Genomic DNA, 22431 nt, shown 5'->3' on the forward strand with positions numbered 1-22431 from the left:
GCAAGAATCACCAAATATCACTGCTGGAAAGAGTGGAAAATGCAGTAACCACTTAAATACTAGTGCTTCCAAACTGGACAATATGATGCATAAGAAAACACATCTGTTAATGATTCATTTAATTATCTTAAGTGCACATACATTTAAAACTATAGCATTTCCCTGAAATGTTAAGACCACTTTAAAAAAGATTTGGGAATAGTCTAGCAGTTTCTAAAACCCAGGGAAATATTGACTGCATTCCAGGCCAACTACATTGCAGTCACCTGCCAGATCGCACAATTCCTGGATCATATCATCTACCTGTAGCAATCTTATACCTGGCTGTGCAGTCGATAGGGCACCCATTAGTTGCTGTGTGTACTGCAGCATGACTGCAATATAGTCAGACTAGAACAGGGCCAATCACTCAAATCAAGCGCTAATTTCCATGGTACTTTGGGTGTAAGCATTAGTCCAAAACGTTTTGCAACAGGAAACAAGAGTTTCTACTTTCTATTGGACAAATTCATGTAGAGCCCTCCCTGTTTCATTCTGTTTGGTTCCTAGTGAATACACCCCTGGTGATTTTTTTTTGTGGGGGGGAATTTATTCATTAGTCAGTTTCCAAAACAGTCTCCTCCACAACAGAAAACTTTGTCCAATAGAAACTATTTTTGTTAAATTTAGGTAGGTCCCTCCCGGTTATGTTCCATTTGGTTACTAGATTAAGACAGGTTCTATTGCAAAAAGCTTTGCAACAGATACCGACTTACAAATACACCCTACCTCTAGTGTGTTTGTGGGTTTCTTTACAGTAGACATACAATTGCACTCTGACACAAATTTACAAGGCAATGAACATTCTGAAATGTTAGTCACAAAGCAACTGCAGTATAAAAGACTTATCGCTTATGACACCGTAGAGTAATTTACAGACATGTTAGTTTACATTGTGCTCAACGCTAAAGGTCTAGTTTTATTGTAGAGGTGTTCAATTTTTTTATTGAAGGGAGAATATCTGATTTACCAACACAATGATAGCTACACGAAGCACATTTGAAATGTTTAAGAATACAGTCAACTAATAATGCAAGTCTGCGAGATCGGCAAATGAGGATCTCACTAGGAAATAGTGGAACAAAACAAAAATTAAAAACTGTTCTCTTTGTAAGAAATCCAGTTCATGTTGCAACCCTCTCCCTGTCTCTTATTGGTAGCAATGAAAGGACAGGAACGAAAGCCATTCTTGTACACAACCCAAAGAAACGTACTGGGTGGAAAGAGTGAGGCCTTTGACTAACCGTTTCCACACTTTCTTTGGATTACCTGTCATTTTAGGGGCCTACCGTCCCACTGCCTTCTTCTCAAATGCTTTTAAAGCACGATACCACTTCACATAAACAATAACTGTAAACACCCGTGTCATACTGGAAATCGCACAAATGAACCCCCCAAGAGTTATTGTAAACAGTTTTAGCTTCAAGTATAAGACTTAGGGTTAATATTTGTTTTCGATTGTTGGAGACTAATTGACTTGAATCTGTTTGTGTTGCATGAGCCAGTTTATAATTGCACAATCCACTTATTAGTAGTAATAACTTGTCATTGGTTAGGATGTTGGGACTGGAGACTTATTGCAGTGCAGGGGGGGGGGGGCTAGATTGTGTGTGAGACACTAGTCTCTCTTACACACACCTGCCCACAAAGGATCTGGACTCATGCTATCAATAGGAGGGAGGAACAGAGTTCTTGCCCAGTACTGACTGACACTGTTTATCCTAGACACAAAGAGGTGACCCCGCCTAGCCAGAAGGCATAAATATATATGCATGTTTGTGTGCTATGGAGCTGTAGCATCCAGTTTGTGTGTAATACATCTAGTTTAAACTTCCTTTGGTGTCTATCTGGAATTTGTACCAGAACCTTACACTGATTGTTTTCTATCTCTGGTTCTCTTTTCGTAGTGTACTGATGTGTCTATGTTTTAAAATGTCATTGTAGGGCTCATCTATAAAAGAGACCAAGGTCTCCAAATGGCTCCCTGTCAAAATAAAATAACGTGTGATCCTCAGTAAGGCTCTGTGTGGTACTGGCTAAAACATTTGACATGAACTTGTATTGGCCAGAGCCCTCTATTTATCAATTGAAATAGAAGGTTCTAGCAATGGCCATTTCTATTAGGCTTACCAAGGACTGGGGGTGACACAAAACCCTGTTGCCTGGTACAAATTGAATAACCTGCCAGTAAGCATAGCTAACAAGCTTTCCCTTAGGCTGCATGATATCCCAGCATTTAGCTCTCTCCAGAGAGGGTTTCTTCTTGATTCTGCTTACCAGACAAATCAATCTGATCTATTGCTGTTCTGACAGAACCATTCCTTTAAGAGGCAAAGGAAGGGTCGAGGTGTTTCAGGACGCCCCCAACCAGATGGAGGCTTCCAGCGACGAGGACGTGGATGCCAGTGGCATCTCTTAGCGGAGCGGCTTTGGCTGTCACGCTGGGCTTGACGGGGATGACCCTCTTGTCCGGGTGTGCCAAGACAGAGTCCCTGCCCTGGCTAAGCCACTGGAGGGCGCTGAGGATGCAGGGGAAGACTAGGGTTTTGCTGCAGCGCTCGGCTGCCACCAGTGGGAGAGCGTCGCGGGAGATGAGCAGCTGGGCGCCGGGCTTCTCTTCCTGGCCGTTGAGCAGGCGCCAGCTCCTCTGGTTGTCCAGGCAACGGGTGAGCATATTTTCCACAGAGACATTGAAGTTTTGTTGGTCTGAGGGGAGGGAAGGCGTTCGGGGGGGGAAAGGTTACACAATGCTACATTCTTCCAGAATCAAAATGGGTATAATTTAAAATGGCAGATTGTACCGTCAAAGGGAAATCACATGCAGAACCATTTTTTTCACACATTAATAACCAGAACATAAAAGCAACACGTCGGCCATTAGATTTGTGACAATGTTTGCTGGTTTGGACACCATGTTAACACAGCAACATCCTTCTTTGCCCTTCCATTGACAGTGAAGTGAGAACATGCTCACATTTACACCAATGATTAACACAGATCGCGTCGCATAATTACAACGGAAGAGCTATTCATGTCATCATACTAGGCTACTGTTTGATCTGTCAAGCCACAGTCATTGACAACGTAGTTGGTGTATGTTATGCCTGGCTAAAAATCACAATGTGATAGCCTTACCTGCATTACATGATGCAATGGCCTCTGTGATGTTGGGGCAGAACACAGCAAAGTCAAAATGGCATGGCTGAAAACCCAATACAGAAAAAACTAAATCAGTTACAGTTGTCCTACAAACATGGCATATATTTTTATATTTTAGTCATTTAGCAAACGCTCTTATCCAGAGCGACTTACAGGAGCAATTAGTGTTAGAAGCCTTGCTCCAAGTCAGAGATTTCACTTAGTCGGCTTGGGGATTTGAACCAACGACCTTTCAGTTACTGGCCCACTGCTCTTAACCACTAGGCTAGCTGCTGTCCATACAGTGCGTTCTGAAAGTATTCAGACCCCTAGACTTTTCCCACATTTTTTTCTATTTTTTTTTTTACAACCTTACTCAAAAATGTATTCAAATGTTTTTCCCCCCACTCACAATACTCCATAATGACAAAGCAAAAGCATGTCTAGAAATGTTTGTAAATTTTTTAAATCTCACATTTACGTAAGTATTTAGACCCTTTACTCAGTACTTTTTTAAAGCACCTTTGTAAATCGCTGCCAGTAGGGTCTTCTTGGGTATGACCCTACAAGCTTGGCACAGCTGCATTTGGGAAGTTTCTCGCATTATTTTCTGCAGATCCCCTCAAGCTCTGTCACGTTGGACGGGAAGCGTCGCTGCACAGCTATTTTCATGTCTCTCCAGAAATGTTTGATCGGGTTCATGTCCGGGCTCTGGCTGGGCCACTCAAGGACATTCAGAGACATGTCCAGAAGCCACTCCTGCATTGTCTTGGCTGTGTGCCGAGGGTCGTTGTCGTGTTGGAAGGTGAACCTTCACCCAGTCTGAGGTTCTGATCGCCCTGGAGCAGGTTTTCATCTCTGTACTTTGCTTCGTTCATCTTTCCCTCGAGCCTGACTAGTCTCCCAGTCCCTACTGCTGAAAAACATCCCCACTGAGTTTGAAGGTAGGCCTTGAAATACATCAACAGGTACACCTCCAATTGACTCAAATTATTTCAATTAGCCTATCAGAAGCTTCTAAAGCCATGACATTTTCTGGAATTTTCCAAGCTGTTTAAAGGCAGTCAACTTAATGCATGTAAACTTCTGATCCACTGGAATTGTGATAGTGAGTTAAGTGAAATAATCTGTCTGTAAACAATTGTTGGAAAAAGTACTTGTGTCATGCAAAATAGATGTCCTAACCTACTTGCCAAAACTATAGTTTGTTAAAAAGAAATGTGTAGAGTGGTTGAAAAAACAAGTTTTAATGACTCCAACCTAAGTGTATGTAAACTTCCGACTTCAACTGTATGCATCTGTTTACTTGTAATAAATTTGCAAACATTTCTAAAAACATGTTTTACCTCTCAATATGGGGTATTGTGTGTAGATGGATGAAATAATTGTTTCTCCATTTTAGAATAAGGCTGTAACGTAACAAAATGTCCGAATGCACTGTATATGACAATACCATCACTACAGGATGGGCTGACATCATTTGTGATTGCGAAACATTGATTTTGAACGTTTAGTACTTATCGCTGTTGGGCAGTTAACCTAGCCTAGTGTACGCACCACCAGTAACTTAAGCATGGCTGCCGAGTCTCTCTCCCCTGTGGCGTTGAACAGTAGCACTCTGACCACAGGACCACTGAGGAGACATAGGGGGTAGATATACGGTTAGGATACCAGAGATTATCAACTGACAGACTTCGCTTGAATTGCAGAGCTCAACAAATGGTAAGATGCATAGACCACAATTGACAGGACAACACACAGACCTAGTGGAGCACAAACTCACACGTAGATACTGACCCTGTGGTTCTTTCGTGTTGAGCGGCAACCTCGCTGAACCAGCTTACACAGGCCAGCATGCTACGGGTGGTGTGGGCTCCGTCTAGGAAGTAGGTGACTGGGCCATGCTTCAGAGTCTGGGTCCTCCCCGGCCACGCAGTGTCCTCCAGCCCTACCGCCCAAGAGGAAAGCGATGTACTGTTACTGAATACCAAAATGGAACCCTAGCATCTACTGCAGATCTAAAATGATTTGATAAGTGTAAGCAGGAAGTTGCGCTGGGAGGCTTCCTTGGTTGTTGGTGCTGAAACAGGGGAACGAACCATGGACCTTGATATACAGTCCACCTAGTCCTCTGCTATAAAGCCATTAGTAATTCAACCCCCCCACCCTCAAATTCAGAGAAAAACACGTAGTATTTTTAGTATTTTCATGACCTATCAATGCTCAGGTGATTGAGTTCACCCCCGTGGTTTTCACCAGAGGCTGTTATTTTGCAGGTGATTGTGTTCACCCCCATGGGTTTCACCAGAGGCTGTTATTTTGCAGGTGAGTGTGTTGGAGTTGTTCTATTGAACTGACCTTTCGCCATAATGGGGCTTGGCTGGAAGCCAGCGGCCGGCGACACGCCTTTACTCTCGTCAGCGGGGGAAGGGATGCTCTGGTCTACAGGAGAAGAGTAGAAGATGAGGAATACACATGACCTGAAATCAGCACACAATCAAAACATACCATGTCCAACAATCTCACACCTGTATACACCCAGGTTGTTCCTTTACCCTACCACCCACAGACCAGCTTCAAACACTCACTCCGACCTACCAGGAAGGCAGCGTCTCTGTAGCCAACTGTGGCTGAGCTGCAGGGCAAGGGAGGCGTTGGAGCGCTGGTGGTGGCCAGCCAGGCCCAGGCGCAGAGGTCCCGAGTCAGCAGGGTACTCCTCCAGTTCTGGGCACACCCAGAGAGGACACTGAGGAGGAGGAAGAGAGAGGGTAGGAGAAAGAGTCAAAGTTATTCAAGGACAGTCCAAGGGATAGATATCAACGATCATAATTCACATCAAAGTCCGATATTATGCAATTGTTTGTGTTATTACCCTGAAATGTAACATTATTAAACCATTTGCTCATTTACTGCTTGCATATATCATAGAATTCTTACGAGGCTCTTTGAAACTGTCATATGCAAGCCCAGGATAGTTTTTTTTTCTTCATTAAACGACTGAGGAAACTTCTGCTGACTTTTTAAAAGGACATTTTACTCAAATTAATAAAGTGGGGCACCACTGCTAAATAAATACAGGGGAAACATTGTGCTCATACTTGATTATAGGCCAAGTATCTACAAACAGTCTACAGACAATGTTGTATCTTGTTTTATGACTTCTTTATTGGCTCACCCCAATCTCCTTTGCTCTCTCTTTGAGAACCATCATAGGGCCGTCGGGTTGCTTCACAGTGAAGGCAGGAACTCCTGGCTGAGGAGACACGAGAAATAATTAAATAACGTCAGTAACTCCTGTTTATTTCAGCATAGTCAAATGTTAGCACTTGTGGCTTTCTTGGTGTTTTACTACATGCATTAAACAATCATGCGTCAATTGAGGCTACTTTGTAACATTCTAGAGGTGGTGTTCTGAAAATGTTCTGAGTCAGAATGTATCAAAAGTGCAGCCTTGACAAAGCAAGAGTTAAACTGTACTGCAATCTAACCTTAAAAATGCCCCCTTTCTGCCAGGCAATTTTCTCGATGGTATCCCCCAGTATTGAGGTGTGATCTATACCCAGGGAGGCGATGCCACACACCCACGGCCTCCTGTCAGAAGAGGACATACAGAGCATAGACTACAGAGTTCAGTGGACTCAATGGATCTTCACACAAAATAACTTTGTTTATACAGCAGGGAAAGTGAGTGAGATAAATGGTCTGTAAGTTACTGCATGAATTACATTTTTAATCAGATTTCATGTTAAAGGTAGACTCTAAATGACATAGCCATGTGGTAGAAGTGAGCGACACGCAACACTCTGATCTCACATCATCCGAGCATGTGCACGGGTTCACTTCACGCTGTTAGAGCGTGGTAGCCACGGGAACAAAACAGAGAAGTTGAGCCTCGTGTTTCAATGCTCTTAGTGGTTGCGGAAAATGACCCACTAGGTGGTTTACTTTCTGCATCATAGCGCTGAGTCTACCTTTAACTAGTTTGTATTAGTTACTTGTTTTGGAAGTGTAACCAGCAGGTGAAGGGTGAGAACAGAAATGAACTGCATGTCAGATCTGCCAGTTCTCGTGTTGGTGACCATCTAATGTAGTACTAGCTCTGATCTGACCATGGAGAGGTCCTACAGGCGAGAATGGGAAAGTACAGGGGCAAGTCAAATTAATCATTTGTCCAGCGTAGAAAATGTATTCCATACATAGTTAGTAGATAAGCATATCAAACCTGAATGCTTGTGCCTACGTCGCACATCTTCTGAAAGTCTTTAGCTCATTTAAAAAAAGGTCTGTTCTCAACAACCCTCTTCAAATAGCACCCAATGTCTCTCTCGCTCTATCAACTAACAATAAATGGAGACCTTTCATTGCAAAATGGGGCTGCTGACAAAATGGGAGGCTTGATGAGACAGTCAGTCACGCTTTGTTAATGAGGTCGCACCATAGGACAAAATGGTGGAAGGGCTTGTCAAGTGAGTTCAGTGAGACATTAGGCACACAGCAGTAGTCACTAGAGACTTTGGAACTGAGCCAGGGGGTACAGTGAGGGGAATTAGGGTATGCTGCAGAGGGGGATTCCATGAGAGGGAATGGTTACATCAGCTGCAGCATCATCATAGAGATCTATTTCTAATCAAATTAAAGGCGATTACGGACCATTGAACTAAATCCTGTTTGTTTCCCATCCCATAGGATCCAATTCCATGCTTCTTACCGGATTATGTTTGTGCAGTCGTAGGCTCCACCAATCCCAACTTCAATCACTGCCAAGTCCACCTGCATCACAAGACAATATGGGTGGCTGAGCTCAACCCACATTTCTATTCAGTCATTTCAAGAGGTCAATTGAAAGAATTGATAAGTGCCACTTTTTTTTATTTTACCAAGAAGAATTGAGTCATGAAATGTAATTAACTTCCTGATTTGACGAGAGTCGATCATCTGACCCTGTGACAGATAGGCCATAAATCTCAGGAGAAATGTTTACCAGTACAGGGTGTGACTCATTAGTAGCCATGAAGATGCCACCACCAATATAAAAGGTCACCACTATGCATTAGTGTCTGCAAAACATGAGGGGCCCCTTGTCTCCTTTTTCATGCCAATCCTATCAGGTGTGTGAAGAAATGAACAAGGACTGAAGGGAAAGGGAGCAACCACCAGCCCCAGACACCCCAGCAACGCTGCACAGGGACACCAGAGGTATGATGGGAATACAGGCCCTGATATGAGAGATGTGGTACAGTGATCCCTCGCCACTTCGCGGTTCACTTATCGCGGATTCGCTATTTCGCGGATTTTCATAATGCATATTTTTTTTTTTTTTTGGTGCATTGTGCTCTGCATTCTGATTCGCTAAAAACTCACTCCCGCTTCTTGTATCAAAACATGCTACGAATTGTGCTATCATTTTGTCGTCTCGTGCAGTTATGTGTACGTACATAAAACAGCTTGGCAAATTTACATTAAGTTGGCCAAATTATCTTGTAATTTCGAACATCTCCTAAACCCATAATGTCGACGAAACGGCCTACACGTGAGTCACTGTATTTGTATACATGTAATAGTTGCTAATTGTAAAAAAAAAAAAAAAGTTTTCTATTTCGCGGATTTCACTTATCGCGGGTCATTTTCGGAACGTAACCCCCGCGATAAACGAGGGATTACTGTACACTGGTTATAGCGACCTACCTTCTCCTGCAGGAAGACGTGGAAGGCCAGGATTGTTAGGAAGCGGAAGTAAGCGGGCATACTCCCCCCGTGAGTGTCCTGAGAGGGGTCAAAGGTCAACAGGATATTACTATAACAGCTTCGTAGTATCCCTTCAACATCTCAATGAGCAGATATGCAACCTCATTTAAGGGCGACAGCATGGGACATCTACAACAAATCATATGACACTGGTCATTTTAGGACGAGAGGTTTTTCATTTTCTCCCTAAACTCAATTATCAGTTCTAACGGCTAGAGACAGGAATAGTACACAAGGTAAAGTTGGCTAAATTCAGGAAATGGCCCAAACCCAGATGTATAACGGTTACAGGCAAATTGTGAAGGGCCCTGCTATTTTAAATGTATGAGTAGAACTCATTTAGTACATCCAACTTAAAGATATTTGAAGAATTTATTACATTTTATTTTCTCTACAGGAAAAGAAGAGGGAGCAACGTGTCATGGTTGGAGAATGTGTCATATTCTGAAACACATTAAGGACACACCCTTCTCCTCGGAGGTCAAAGACCAGGAGCACAGAAAGCAGAACTCCAAACCTTCACTACAAATGGAATCGGAACCTTTTTCCACAACTACCTTGGTTTCATACAGCCGTCCATACACCTGCCAGAAATATTTTGTGAAGAGTTCTTTGCCGATTGGTTTTCCATTAATTCTTATCCTCTCCCTGACTTGTACCAAATGTGGGGAACTGCAATCGACAGAAAATAATGTGTTAACAGTCAAAAACATGAGTTACAATATATAATTGAGGATTATTAATTCTTAAAAACAGGGGTATGGTAAGCGAACCTTTGCAGTAGAGTAGAAATTCACTGAAACACTTATCAATTTCTTATGACTAAAATGAGTCTCATTTCTCCAATACATCTTCAGAAGGGTTAAAAATCCAAAACATGGGAATGTTTAACTAACACTAATCTAATAAAAACAGTTCTGTAAGAATGAGGTTTATGCAGCAGGCTAGGTCTAATTAATAAATAAATATATATATATATTTTTTTTAAATTGGTAAAATCATGACGTCTGATCTTCAGGTCGGAAAGTCTGAGCTCTAGAAAGATGCCAGAGTTTCTGACTTGGATGACCGCTCAAAACAAATTTTCCCAGTGGGATCGTTTTTTCTGAGTTCTCAGTTGCCTTGAACGCACTGAAGGCGGATATTTCCGAGTTCCCAGTTGTCTTGCACCGCATCATGCACAAATTCATGTTGTTCCTATGACCAAAGAAAGTGAAATATTCCTCAATATTAAAATAGACAAACTGCTAATAACAATAGAAACTCAGGGCTATCGATACACTTGGCTAATCATTAATTGCAGCGCCAAGTGGATGTAGGGAGAAGTGCGTTGTGTTTTGTAATAGTGTTGAATAAAAAATAAAAAAGTGTTAACAGAGCTGAATAAAAAGACGTGAAGTCACTCAAAAGCCACAGCTCTTTGCTATATTCTTTGAGTCTCTGGCCATGGTTTTAAAAGATATGAAATCTCACATAGGCTGTGGCCAGGGTTGTGGGATGCTGTATGGTGATTTGAGCTATCCGATTGGCCAGCGCAATAGGCGCACTCGATCGTGACCACTGCTCTGTAACTACTACACAAGAACATTGGCTCAGCAGTACGTGAACTTAATGAATAATGTTTCATGCAGAAAATCAGATTACAGATTATGGCTGGGTTAACTGGATGAGGCTGGTAACCACAAGTAAATGTCCTTAACTCAGCATCAAAAACAGCCCTTTTTTTCTCAACAATTAATTTGTTGTAGGTAGGACTGCTCTGGATTTGATACTTCTTGATATGTACCTGTAAAATCCAGTCCGAAAACCATAACTTCTCAGTATTTGTTCTGTGAAGGCGCACGTTGACCCCTGAAAGATAAAAATTTGAAACATTACTCACCTTCTTCCCACAATGCCATATCAAGTTGTTTACAACATTTGTTTGGCAAACTTTGCACAAGATACGAGCTTGGGGCTAGCTCATAGATTAGTGGATTTAAACACACACACACTCCACACCTTGCCTTTCGTTCCTGTGACATGAATGATATTGAGATGGTCAAGTTCTTCCACCTTGGAATGAAAATGGGAAAACATTTAGATTAGGAGATAATCAATTCTTGACCATTTCAAATGACAATCCAGAATAAATGGTAGGGGGAGACACTGCTGTAGAATATATTTACCACCAGGCCTGCTCGCTCCAGGAAGCCCCTCATGGCCTGGAGCTGGAGTTGAGGGTGACCCCGCTCTCGACGCACTTGCTCCAGGGCACAGGCATTGGTCTGCAGGGTATTGAGGGTGCACACTGCATCCTGTAGTGCCAGAAAAAAACACAAAAGTGCATGTAGTTTTCCATATCTCTGGAAGGTATTTTATTTTACATTTATTTAACTAGGCAAGTCAGTTAAGAACAAATTATTATTTTCAATGACGGCCTAGGAACAGTATTTGTGCCTTGTTCAGGGGGAGAACGACAGATTTTTACCTTGTCAGCTCTGGGATTCGATCTTGCAACCTTTCGGTTACAAGTCCAGCGCCAGCAAGTTAACGTACTATCTATCTAACGTTGGCTCGCTAGTTTGACAAGTTTCTGGCTCACGTTCAACTTGATCAACAGCTTCTATACATACAAATAAATGAGAGCCATTTTCCAACTTCGCCATCTATCTAGTAATCATTTACCTTCAAATCAGCAAACTAGTGTTCACGCGCAAGGGACAAATACTATTAAAACTACCGAATGTTGCTGGACTGGCTTTGGTGTGGACATTAGCTAATCTGTTATAAGTTATGAGGCTAGGCAGCATGGCGGGTCCGTTTTAGCAAACTTCGCAGCATGAATGTTTTCCTGAAGTTATTTGTAAAAAATAATAATAAATGTTCGCTGAGCAATTGAATATTTTGTTAGCCTACTTAAACTAGTTAGTATGCAAACACCAACGCCCCAATTAAAAGTGTGCACTTTTAAAAAACGTAGCTACTGTACCAACCATACCTGCTCAACTTTCACTTACAAGCTAGCTATCTCCACAAACGGTCTCTACTATCTAGCTGGATAGCTCAGCCCACAGGCTAATTTATGTGTTGCTGGTAAAGTCATGGTGCGAGATTATTAACAAAGTAAATATAGCTGCCAAGGTAAACTCATGCATTCAACAGACAGTGACAGTCTGCTTAAAGTTTAGACCGTTCTGTAGCATGTGAAATTATTTTGTTAAAATGTAGTTAAGCGTTTTTTCCCCGTTATGAACTATAGTCTTAATGAAACACGTGTGTATCGAACACTACAAAGTGGAATTGGCAAGGTTTTAATTTCATGTCTTGTGTAAGATTTTTGGGGCGGCAGGTAACCTAGTGAACCATGAACTTGTCAAACTAGCGAGCTAACGTTAGATAGTACGTTAACTTGCTAGCACATTGGCTAGCAGATGATAGCCACAGTATCTTACCTGATACTCCATTCTGTGAAGTCGCGGTTCTGCCTTTGTACTTGAACACTTCACTGTGGTAAACTTGGACGACCAGTCCTTCTGGCGGAGGAACGCGGCAAACACGCGAGAAAAGCGTACCATCATGGGGCTTGTGTAAGCGCACACAGGAAACTGCCGCCAAATTTGGGCGATATTCCTGTCAGAACGTGGTGTCGTCACGCCACGCCTCTTGAGAGAAATGTCTTCTTCTTGTTCTGTGGCGTTTATCGGCGGTTGGCATCCAACGTTTTAGTGCATTACCGCCACCTACTGTACTGGAGTGTGGGCCAGAAACAAGGAGGAACTAAATCCTACCTGCCAGCCCCGTTTCTCTTAAAAAAAGACAGCAACATTTTTGAAGCTGTATCTAATGATGTTCTACACATTATGCTCATAGGAGAGAGGAGGTGGATGTGAAGGTGCAAATGAGCAAGTCAGTGGCTAATGGAATCATATGGACAGTGGTGGTGCAGTGATGCCAGGAGCAGTGAAAGAGCCACACCAAGGGCAAGAATCTATAGAATACCGCATTATGAGTCATACTACCCATATAACCTAGCGGTCAAACAGGGAAATGTTTCCAATCATTTTTACACCATTCGTTTTTCCCATGGGGGATTTTAGAAACACTTAAACTAAGGTTTGTGTCTTGTGTAGGCTTACCCTACACAAGGCCAAGGTGATTTGTATCAATATATTTGCCTGTATTTATCCCTCAAAAATGAAATGATAATTAGCTGCTAATTCATAGAAATTTCTGTAGGACCTGGACATGGCTTTTTTAGTATTGTTTTCTCTCTCCTTTAGTTGCATCAATTACTTTCATCTACTGTTCTGGATGAGGAATTGGTGTAAAAGTATTTCCTTTCGAAATATTCCACAAGGTGGCACCATACTACTATGAGCGGTATAAAAACATGACCTTATCCGAATCATATACATCACATTCCAATTTTAGTCTCTCAATTTGCAATTATAACCATGCGTATATCAGACAATATACCACGGGTATGACACAAAAATACTTGTTTACTGTTCTTTTTTTTACAGCAATAAAGCACCTCTGGGGTTTGTGGTATATGGCCAATATACCACGGTTATGGTTTGTGTCCAGGCACTATGCTTCATGTTGTGCTTAAGAACAGCCACACCCCCTTGGGTCTTATTGCTTAATTATACAGTGGTATATCAAAGTGGATGTAAAAAATTAATCCAGGACAGGAAACAATCTTGTAACCTCCACACTGGGCACACACTGGTTGAATAAAGGTTTTTTCCAAGTCATTTCAATAAAATTACATTGAACCAATGTGGAATAGACGTTGAATTGACGTCTGAGCCCAGTGGGTCATGTCAAAGACGCTTAAAAGTGCAATCCGTAACATTGATTTCTGGTGACAAGTATCGGCAATGTTGTGAATGTGTTTGTTTCAGGTTGATTGTGTTTGCCACAGGTAATAGAGAGCATATTGGAACGACCTTAATGTACCGCCTAGTGACCCTGTCAAAAGGTGTGGATCTCTTGTAACGGCTGAGGTGTTGGGTTGACAGTCGCTGGAACTGGGTTCGAGTCCCAGTCAGGGTTATCCCCAAATTTGCTACATTGGTGTCGGAACTGTCTTTAAGGCCATCGGAGAGGCGTGTACATGTGAGGGACATGTGAGGGACTTGTTATAGAAAAGCATGGGGACCGAATTGTAGTTACAATATTGTGCATTCAAAGTAACTTCCATATATAAGTCCCATTCGTCAATGAATATGCGAGACTGAGCTGGATGTTACAATACAGTTAATATTTCATTGCCATTCTAAACCAATACTTTATAACTCACTGCAGGACATTTTTATAGCACCATTAAATATTGAAGTCAGTTTTCAAATATTTTCTCTCCACACCTTTAATTACTTCAATATCATAATAAAAGGTCACGTTTTGTCACACCCTGATCTGTTTCATCTGTCGTACTTGTCTCCAACCCTGTGTACTTATACCAGCTTTTGCTGTTGTCTGTTGCCAGTTCGTCTTGTCTTGTCTTACCAGTGTGTTTTCCAGTATCTCCAGTTTCTGTTTTCTATTCCACCTGGTTCTGACCATTCTGCCTGCCCTGAGCCTGCCTGCCGTTCTGTCCCTGTTTGACTCTGCCTTGGATTACTGACCTCTGCCTGCCCTTGACCTGCCGTTTGCCTGGCCCCTGTTTTTTAATAAACATCTGAGATTCGAACTATCTGCCTCCTGTGTCTGCATCTGGGTCTTTTCCTGAGTCTTGTCAGTACGAACTGGCTATCACTGACCCAGCAGACTCGGACCAGCTCTGCAACGCCGTATCCTCCCAAGGAGCCACCATTGGAAGACACAAGGAGTTTCTTCAAAATCTTATGGAAGGATTCCAGACCTTAGTGGTATGTCATGACCACACTTTCAACACATTGCTGGAGCAATTCCGCAGATGATCTATTAGGCAGCCAGCCATAACAGTAGCCTCACAGTAACCCCGCTGTCAGCAGCAGGTCTCCCCAGGCTCCTCGAGAACCCTGCTTACCTTCTTCGGAGCGCTACACTGAAGATTCAGGAACCTGTTGGGTGTTTCTCTCCAAGTGCTCCTTCATCTTCGAGCTGCAGACCTCTTCTTTTCCCTCAGACCGCTCAAAGTTAGAGCACCTGATAACGCTGATGTCCGGGAGGGCTCTCGCCTGGGCTATGGCGGTGTAGGAGCAACAATCCACCGTGTTCTTCAGTCTGGAGGAGTTCATGGCGAAGGTAAAAAAGATGGTCGATTCTTCGTTGTCCGGGAGAGAGGCTGCTCAGAAGCTACTCCTCCAACGTCAAGACTCCTGTAGTGTGGCAGACTATGCTGTCGCTTTCCGCACATTGGCCTCCAAGAGTCTCTGGAACACGGAATCCCTGTTCGACATGTTCCTTCATGGATTATCGGAGGAGGAGATGAGCTCACAGCTCGGGAGCTGCCCATAGATCTCGACTCTCTCCTCGCCTTGACCATACGGATTGATGGACGGCTATGGGAACGTTAGGAGGGAGAGGTCTGTTCCCAGTCACACTCGTTCGTTCACGGATTCCACCTTACCTCCGAGGAATCCCGGAAGTCCCCGGCCTCTATATTACCAAGAGAATCCGAGTTCCCCTGGATATTACAGAGGTCTGCCAACTTGCCTCCTCCGGAGCATATGCAACTTGGCACAGCTAGATTGTCTCCTGCCGAATGTTTACCCAGACTGAACACCAAGAGCTGCCTGTATTGTGGAACTACAGGACATTTAATTTCTAACTGTCCATTAAAAGACCAGGCAGAGAATTTCCAATCTCCCATTACTTGTACCACGCTCCATGCCATCCTGCTGTGGGGTGACCAGTCTAAATCTCTCCGGGTACTCATTGACTCTGGGCCTGACTAGAGTTTTATAGACGCTACCCTGGTGTCAAAGTTCAGGTATCCCCACTCAACCCCTCTCCATTCCCATGGACGTCAGAGCACCGGACGGTCACTCTATTGGCAGAGTCACCCATAATACAGTTCCTATCAACCTGCGAGTGTCAGGTAACCACAGTGGGTCTATGCAATTTCTGCTCATCGAATCTCCTCAGGTACCCGTGGTATTGGGGTTTTCATGGCTTCAGCGGCACAATCCCCTCATCAACTGGACTGTTGGTTTTATCAAGGGTTGGAGCCCGTTCTGCCACGCTCCTTGTCTGAAGTCGGCACAGGACATCTTCCTGCGTGCTTGGGAAAAGCCTCCGACCTCTCCGCTGTTCCCACGGAGTACCAGGATCTCCAGGAGGTTTTCAACAAGGCCCGGACCACAGCACTTCCTCAGCTTCAGGGGGGTGGCTTTATTCCCAGTCGGGTCCGAAGACCAAGGGGATGGAAGGGTACATTGGGGACTCCCTGGCTGCAGGGTGTATCCGTCCATCTGTCTCCCCCGCCAGCACAGGGTTCTTTGTGGAGAAGGACAAAACCCTGCACCCGTGTATCGACTACCAGGGCCTTAATGATATCACGGTTAAAAACAATACCCGCTACCACTCATCTCCTTGGTTTTTGAGCCTCTCCGGGGGCTACGATCTTCTCGAAGTTGGATCTAACCAGATGTTTGTCCTGGACTCTGCCTGTACCCCGGTCCTGGAATGAGCTCATTCCTCCAGACTTGCCTGCCAATCTGGCTCCCGTCGAAACCTGGCCTTTGTACGACAACATTTTTGGTGCCCCACCATGGTTCCTGACGTCACTGCATTCGTCGCCACCCGCACTGTGTGTGTGCTCAGAAATAAGACTCTGCGGCAAGCTCTGGCTAGCCTCCTTCAACCACTCCTTGTTCCTCACTGCCCCTGGTCCCATATATCCCTGGATTTCATCACTGGCCTCCCTCTTTCAGATGGCAACACGGCTATCCTTACGGTGGTGGATAGGTTCCCCTTCCCAAGTTACCCTCAGCCAAGGAGATGGCCCAGCTCATGGTGTAGCACGTCTTCCGGATCCATGGACTTCCGGTGGACATGGTCTCTGATCGCAGTTCTCGTCCCGGTTCTGGAAAGCATTGTGCACACTGATTGGGTCGTCAGCCACCCTGTCCTCTGGTTTTCACCCCTAGTCTAACGGCCAGTCGGAGCAAGCCAATCAGGACCTGGAGACGGCTTTTCATTGCCTCGTCTCCACCAACCCCATCACCTGGAGCCAGCAACTAGTATGGATGGAATACGCCCACAACACCCTTCCTTCTCTGCTCGGGGTATCCATAGGATATCAGCCTCCGCTCTTCCCTGAAGAAGTGGTCAGCACACCCTTGGCCCAGAAGTTAGTCCGCCGCTGTAGCCATACCTGGAAGAGAGCCCGGTCTGCTCTTCTCAAGACTACCTCCAGGTATCGGCGACAGGCAGACCGCCACGGACCCCTGCTCCCCGCTACTGTCTTCGGCAGAGGGTATGGCTGTCCACTCGGGATCTGCCCATCTGGGTGGAGTCCCGTAAACTTTCCCCGTTTTATCAGCCCTTTCCACATCGCTAAGATTCTTAGCCTCTGTATACATGCCACCTTTCATGTGTCCAGGATTAAACATCTGTCTCACAGCCCTTTGTCTCCTGTTTCCAGGCCCACCCCTCTCCCCCGTCTCATTGACGGACATCCAGCTTACCCGGTGAGGCACCTCCTGAGTGCTCGACCTCGGGGCAGGGGATTCCAGTACCTGGTTGACTGGGATGGCCCAGAGGAGGGGTGCTAGGTCCCCGCTTGGAACATCCTGGACCCAGCCCTCATCACTGAGTTCCGCCACCGGCATAATAAAATAAAAATTAAAAAAAATTATAAATCTGTCTGTTTTAAGCTAGAGATATCTGTTTTTTTGCATGGGCTGCAACTCAATCCACCGCATCGGCTGATGTCAGCCTTCCGCATCTGAGGTGAAAACCTGTCTTCTTATGAAAACATCTATAGTGTCTGAACAGTTTGGCCTACACTGTGTTATGACCCCTCTATGGAAGGATGAGACTCTCACGAACACAATGGTGTTCTCCGTTTTGCTCTACTGACGATCTGCCAAGTCTGTAGTGTCCGAACAGTTTGGGCTACACACTAAAATGACCACTGTATGGAAAGGTGAGACTCTCATGAACACGTACATTGCTCTAGGACACCCACAAGCCACACAGGACTGGTCTGAATGTAGCCCAGTACCAGTTAAAAAAATGAATAGAAGTATACACTGAGTGTACACATTTTTTTCCATCAAATATTTTAAATATATATATTTGTTGACACCAAAAGGGGTTCTAAAATGTATTTACCCTTTATTTAACTAGGAAAGTCAGTGTCACGCCCTGACCTTAGTTTTCTATGTTTTATGTATTATTTTGGTCAGGTCAGGGTGTGACGAGGGTGGGTATGCTTGTTTGTCCTGTCTAGGTTTTTTTGTATATCTAGGGTTGTTTGTTAGTCTAGGTTTATTACAGGTTTATGGTGGCCTGAATTGATCCCAATCAGAGACAGCTGTTTATCGTTGTCTCTGATTGGGGATCCTATTTAGGTTGCCATTTTCCATTTTGGTTTTGTTGGTTATTGTCTATGTGTAGTTGCATGTCAGCACTTAGTTATTATAGCTTCACGTTCGTTTAGTTGTTTTTGTTTGTTTGTTAGTTTGTTTAACTATTCTTCGTTAATTAAAGAAGAATGTATTCACATCACGCTGCGCCTTGGTCTCCTCATGACGAACGTGACAGAATAACCCACCATAAAAGGACCAAGCAGCGTGATAAAGAGGAGTGGACATCATGGACCCGGGAAAAAAATTAGTGGAGGACATCCTGGACCTGGGAGGAGGTAATGACAGGGGACAAGACCTTGCCATGGAAGCAGGTGGAAACAGCGCAGGAGGAACGGCGAAGATATGAGGGGAAACGGCTAGCACGGAAGCCCGAGAGGCAGCCCCAATAATTTTTTGGGGGGGTACACGAGGAGATTGACTGAGTCAGGGTGGAGACCTGAGCCAACTCCTCGTGCTTACCGTGGGGAGCGTGTTACTGGTCAGGCACCGTGTTATGCGGTGGAGCGCATGGTGTCTCCAGTGCGCTATTCTAGCCCGGTGCGCTCTATTCCAGCTCCTCGCATTGGCCGGGTTAGAATGGGCATCCAGCCAGGAAGGAAGGTGCCGGCTCAGCGCTCCTGGTCTCCAGTATACCTCCTTGGACCAGGATATCCTGCGTCGGCTCTGCGCACTATGTCTCCGGTGAGTCTGCACAGCCCTGTGCGTTCTGTGCCAGCAAATGCAGGGCGAAAATAAACATCCAGCCAGGACGGGTTGTGTCAGTTCCACACTCCAGACCTCCAGTGCGCCTACAGAGTCCAGTACGTCCTGTTCCTCCTCCCCGCACTCGCCCTGAGGTGCGTGTCACCAGCCCGGTACCACCAGTTCCGGCACCACGCACCAGGCCTCCAGTGCGCCTCCAGGGTCCAGTACGCCCTGTTCCTGCTCCTTGCACTCATCCTGAGGTGCGTGTCCCCAGCCCGGTACCACCAGTTCCGGCACCACGCACCAGGCCTTACAGTGCGCCTCGGCAGTACAGAGCGTCCGGCAACAGTACCCAGTCCAGAGCGTCCGGCGACAGTACCCAGTCCAGAGCGTCGGCGACAGTACCCAGTCCAGAGCGTACGGCGACAGTACCCAGTCCAGAGCGTCCGCGCCGACAGTACCCAGTCCAGAGCGTCCGGCGACAGTACCCAGTCCAGAGCGTCCGGCGACAGTACCCAGTCCAGAGCGTCCGGCGACAGTACCCAGTCCAGAGCGTCCGGCGACAGTACCCGTCCAGAGCGTCCGGCGACAGTACCCAGTCCAGAGCGTCCGGCGACAGTTCACAGACCAGAACCTCCGGCGACGGGCCACAGTCTGGAACCTCCAGCGACGGGCCACAGTCCGGAGCCTGCAGCGACGATCCCCAGTCCGGAGCCTGCAGCGACGATCCCCAGGGGGCCCCGGGGGTCTCCGGCGACGGGCCTCAGCCGGGGTCTTCCGGCGACGGTCCTCAGCCCGGGGTCTCCGGCGCACGGTCCCAAGCCGGTCTCCGGCGACGGTCCTCAGCCCGGGGTCTCCGGCGACGGTCCCCAGCCCGGGGTCTCCGGCGACGGTCCCCAGCCCGGGGTCTCCAGCGACGGTCCTCAGCCCGGGGTCTCCGGCAATGAGCCACGGTTCAGCTCAACAAAGGCGGAGAAAAGATGGGGTGCGGCGTTCAGAACCAGAGCCGCCACCGAGGGTAGATGCCCACCCGGACCCTCCCCTATAAGTTCAGGTTTGCGGTCGGGAGTCCGCACCTTTGGGGGGGGTTACTGTTAGTTTTCTATGTTTTATGTATTATTTTGGTCAGGTCAGGGTGTGACGAGGGTAGGTATGCTTGTTTGTCCTGTCTAGGGTTTTTTGTATATCTAGGGGTGTTTGTTAGTCTAGGTTTATTATAGGTCTATGGTGGCCTGAATTGGTGCCCAATCAGAGACAGCTCTTTATCGTTGTCTCTGATTGGGGATCCTATTTAGGTTGCCATTTTCCATTTTGGTTTTGTGGGTTATTGTCTATGTGTAGTTGCATGTCAGCACTCAGTTATTATAGCTTCACGTTCGTTTAGTTGTTTTTGTTAGTTTAAGTATTCTTCGTTAAATAAAGAAGAATGTATTCACATCACGCTGCGCCTTGGTCTCCTCCTTACGACGAACGTGACAGTCAGTTAAGAACAAATTCATATTTAGAATGACGGCCTACCAAAAGGCAAAAGGCCTCCTGCGGGGACGGGGGCTGGGATTAAAAATAAAAAATGTATTATAAACATAGGACAAAACACACATCATGACAAGAGAGACAACACAACACTACATAAAGAGAGACCTAAGACAACAAAATAGCAAGGCAGCAACACATGACAACAACATGGTAGCAACACAACATGGTAGCAGCACAAAACATGGTACAAACATTATTGGGCACAGACAACAGCACAAAGGGAAAGAAGGTAGAGACAACAAAACATCACGCAAAACATCCACAACTGTCAGTAAGAGTGTCCATGATTGTCTTTGAATGAAGAGATTGAGATAAAACTGTCCAGTTTGAGTGTTTGTTGCAGCTCGTTTCAGTCGTTAGCTGCAGCGAACTGAAAAGACGAGCGACCCAGGGATGTGTGTGCTTTCGGGACCTTAAACAGAATGTGACTGGCAGAACGGGTGTTGTATGTGTAGGATGAGGGCTGCAGTAGATATCTTAGATAGGGGGGAGTGAGACCTAAGAGGGTTTTATAAATAAGCATACAGAGATGACCAGTTTACAGAGGAGTATAGAGTGCAGTGATGTGTCCTATAAGGAGCATTGGTGGCAAATCTGATGGCCGAATGGTATAGAACATCTAGCCGCTCGAGAGCACCCTTACCTGCTGTTCTATAAATTATGTCTCCGCAATCTAACATGGGTAGGATCATCTGAATCAGGGTTAGTTTGGCAGCTGGGGTGAAAGAGGAGTGATTATGATAGAGGAAACCAAGTCTAGATTTAACTTTAGCCTGCAGCTTTGATATGTGCTGAGAGAAGGACAGTGTACCGTCTAGCCATACTCCCAAGTACTTGTATGAGGTGACTACCTCAACCTCTAAACCCTCAGAGGTAGTAATCACACCTGTGGGGAGAGGGGCATTCTTCTTACCAAATCACATGACCTTTGTTTTGGAGGTGTTCAGAACAAGGTTAAGGGTAGAGAAAGCTTGTTGGACACTAAGAAAGCTTTGTTGTAGAGCATTTAACACAATATTCGGGGAGAGGCCAGCTGAGTATAAGATTGTATCATCTGCATATAAATGGATGAGAGAGCTTCCTACTTCCTGAGCTATGTTGTTGATGTAAATTGAGAAGAGCGTGGGGCTTAGGGTTGAACCTTGGGCTACTTCCTTGGTGACAGGTAGTGGCTGAGACAGAAGATTTTCTGACTTTATACACTGCAGGTAGTTAGCAAACCAGGCCAAAGACCACTCAGAGACACCAATACTCCCACAAGAATGGAATGGTCTAGCGTATCAAAAGCTTTGGCCAAGTCAATAAAAATAGCAGCATTGAGGACATTTAAGGTTGCAGTGACACATCCATAACCTGAGCGGAAACTACTATAGACATCAAGAAAGCCAGTCAGTTGATTGTTGACAAGTTTTTCCAACACTTTTGATAAACAGGGCAAAATAGAAATAGGACTATAACAATTAGCATCAGCTTGATCTCCCCCTTTAAATAAAGGACGAACCGTGGCTGCCTTCCAAGCAATGGGAACCTCCCCAGAGAGGAGAGACAGGCTTGGCGATGATAGGGGCAGCAACCTTAAAGAAGATAGGTATACAGATTGCATACAGATTGCATACAGGGTGGCTTGGCATACAGTATTAACTCTACAGTGGATCATTTTTTAAATTGTAAATCTGCATTGTAAAAGACCCCTTCCTTCTGCTGTCATTAATGGCATAGGTACCAGTACTGTACTTAATAAAGTGTTACTGTAAACTACAAAGATTAGATTTTTGTGTCATTC

The 22431-nt window shown here is 45.2% G+C and overlaps 1 protein-coding gene across 4 annotated transcripts; it reads right to left on the bottom strand.

The window, feature by feature from the left end:
• Window positions 1–102: 102 nt before the first annotated feature.
• Window positions 103–12538, bottom strand: LOC112080621 (folylpolyglutamate synthase, mitochondrial). Of its 4 annotated transcripts, none has more exons than XM_070442644.1 (16): window positions 12357–12537; window positions 11091–11219; window positions 10929–10977; window positions 10709–10773; window positions 10055–10119; window positions 9480–9594; window positions 8863–8940; window positions 7886–7947; window positions 6666–6768; window positions 6353–6430; window positions 5776–5923; window positions 5536–5619; window positions 4975–5125; window positions 4735–4810; window positions 3175–3241; window positions 103–2745 (listed from the first exon to the last, which is right to left on the bottom strand). In XM_070442644.1, the coding sequence occupies exons 1-16, from the start codon at window positions 12480–12482 to the stop codon at window positions 2363–2365; spliced, it is 1779 nt and encodes a 592-aa protein (XP_070298745.1). In that variant the 5' UTR covers window positions 12483–12537; the 3' UTR covers window positions 103–2362. The 4 variants fall into 4 exon arrangements, with proteins under 4 accessions (XP_070298745.1, XP_024002225.1, XP_024002227.1 ...); XM_070442645.1 differs by having other exon boundaries at window positions 2492–2745; window positions 4961–5125; window positions 12357–12538; XM_024146457.2 differs by lacking the exon at window positions 10055–10119 and having other exon boundaries at window positions 10924–10977; window positions 12357–12536.
• Window positions 12539–22431: the final 9893 nt, after the last annotated feature.

This window comes from Salvelinus sp. IW2-2015, unplaced genomic scaffold (assembly GCF_002910315.2).
Source record: "Salvelinus sp. IW2-2015 unplaced genomic scaffold, ASM291031v2 Un_scaffold16393, whole genome shotgun sequence".
Taxonomy (NCBI): Eukaryota; Metazoa; Chordata; class Actinopteri; order Salmoniformes; family Salmonidae; genus Salvelinus; species Salvelinus sp. IW2-2015.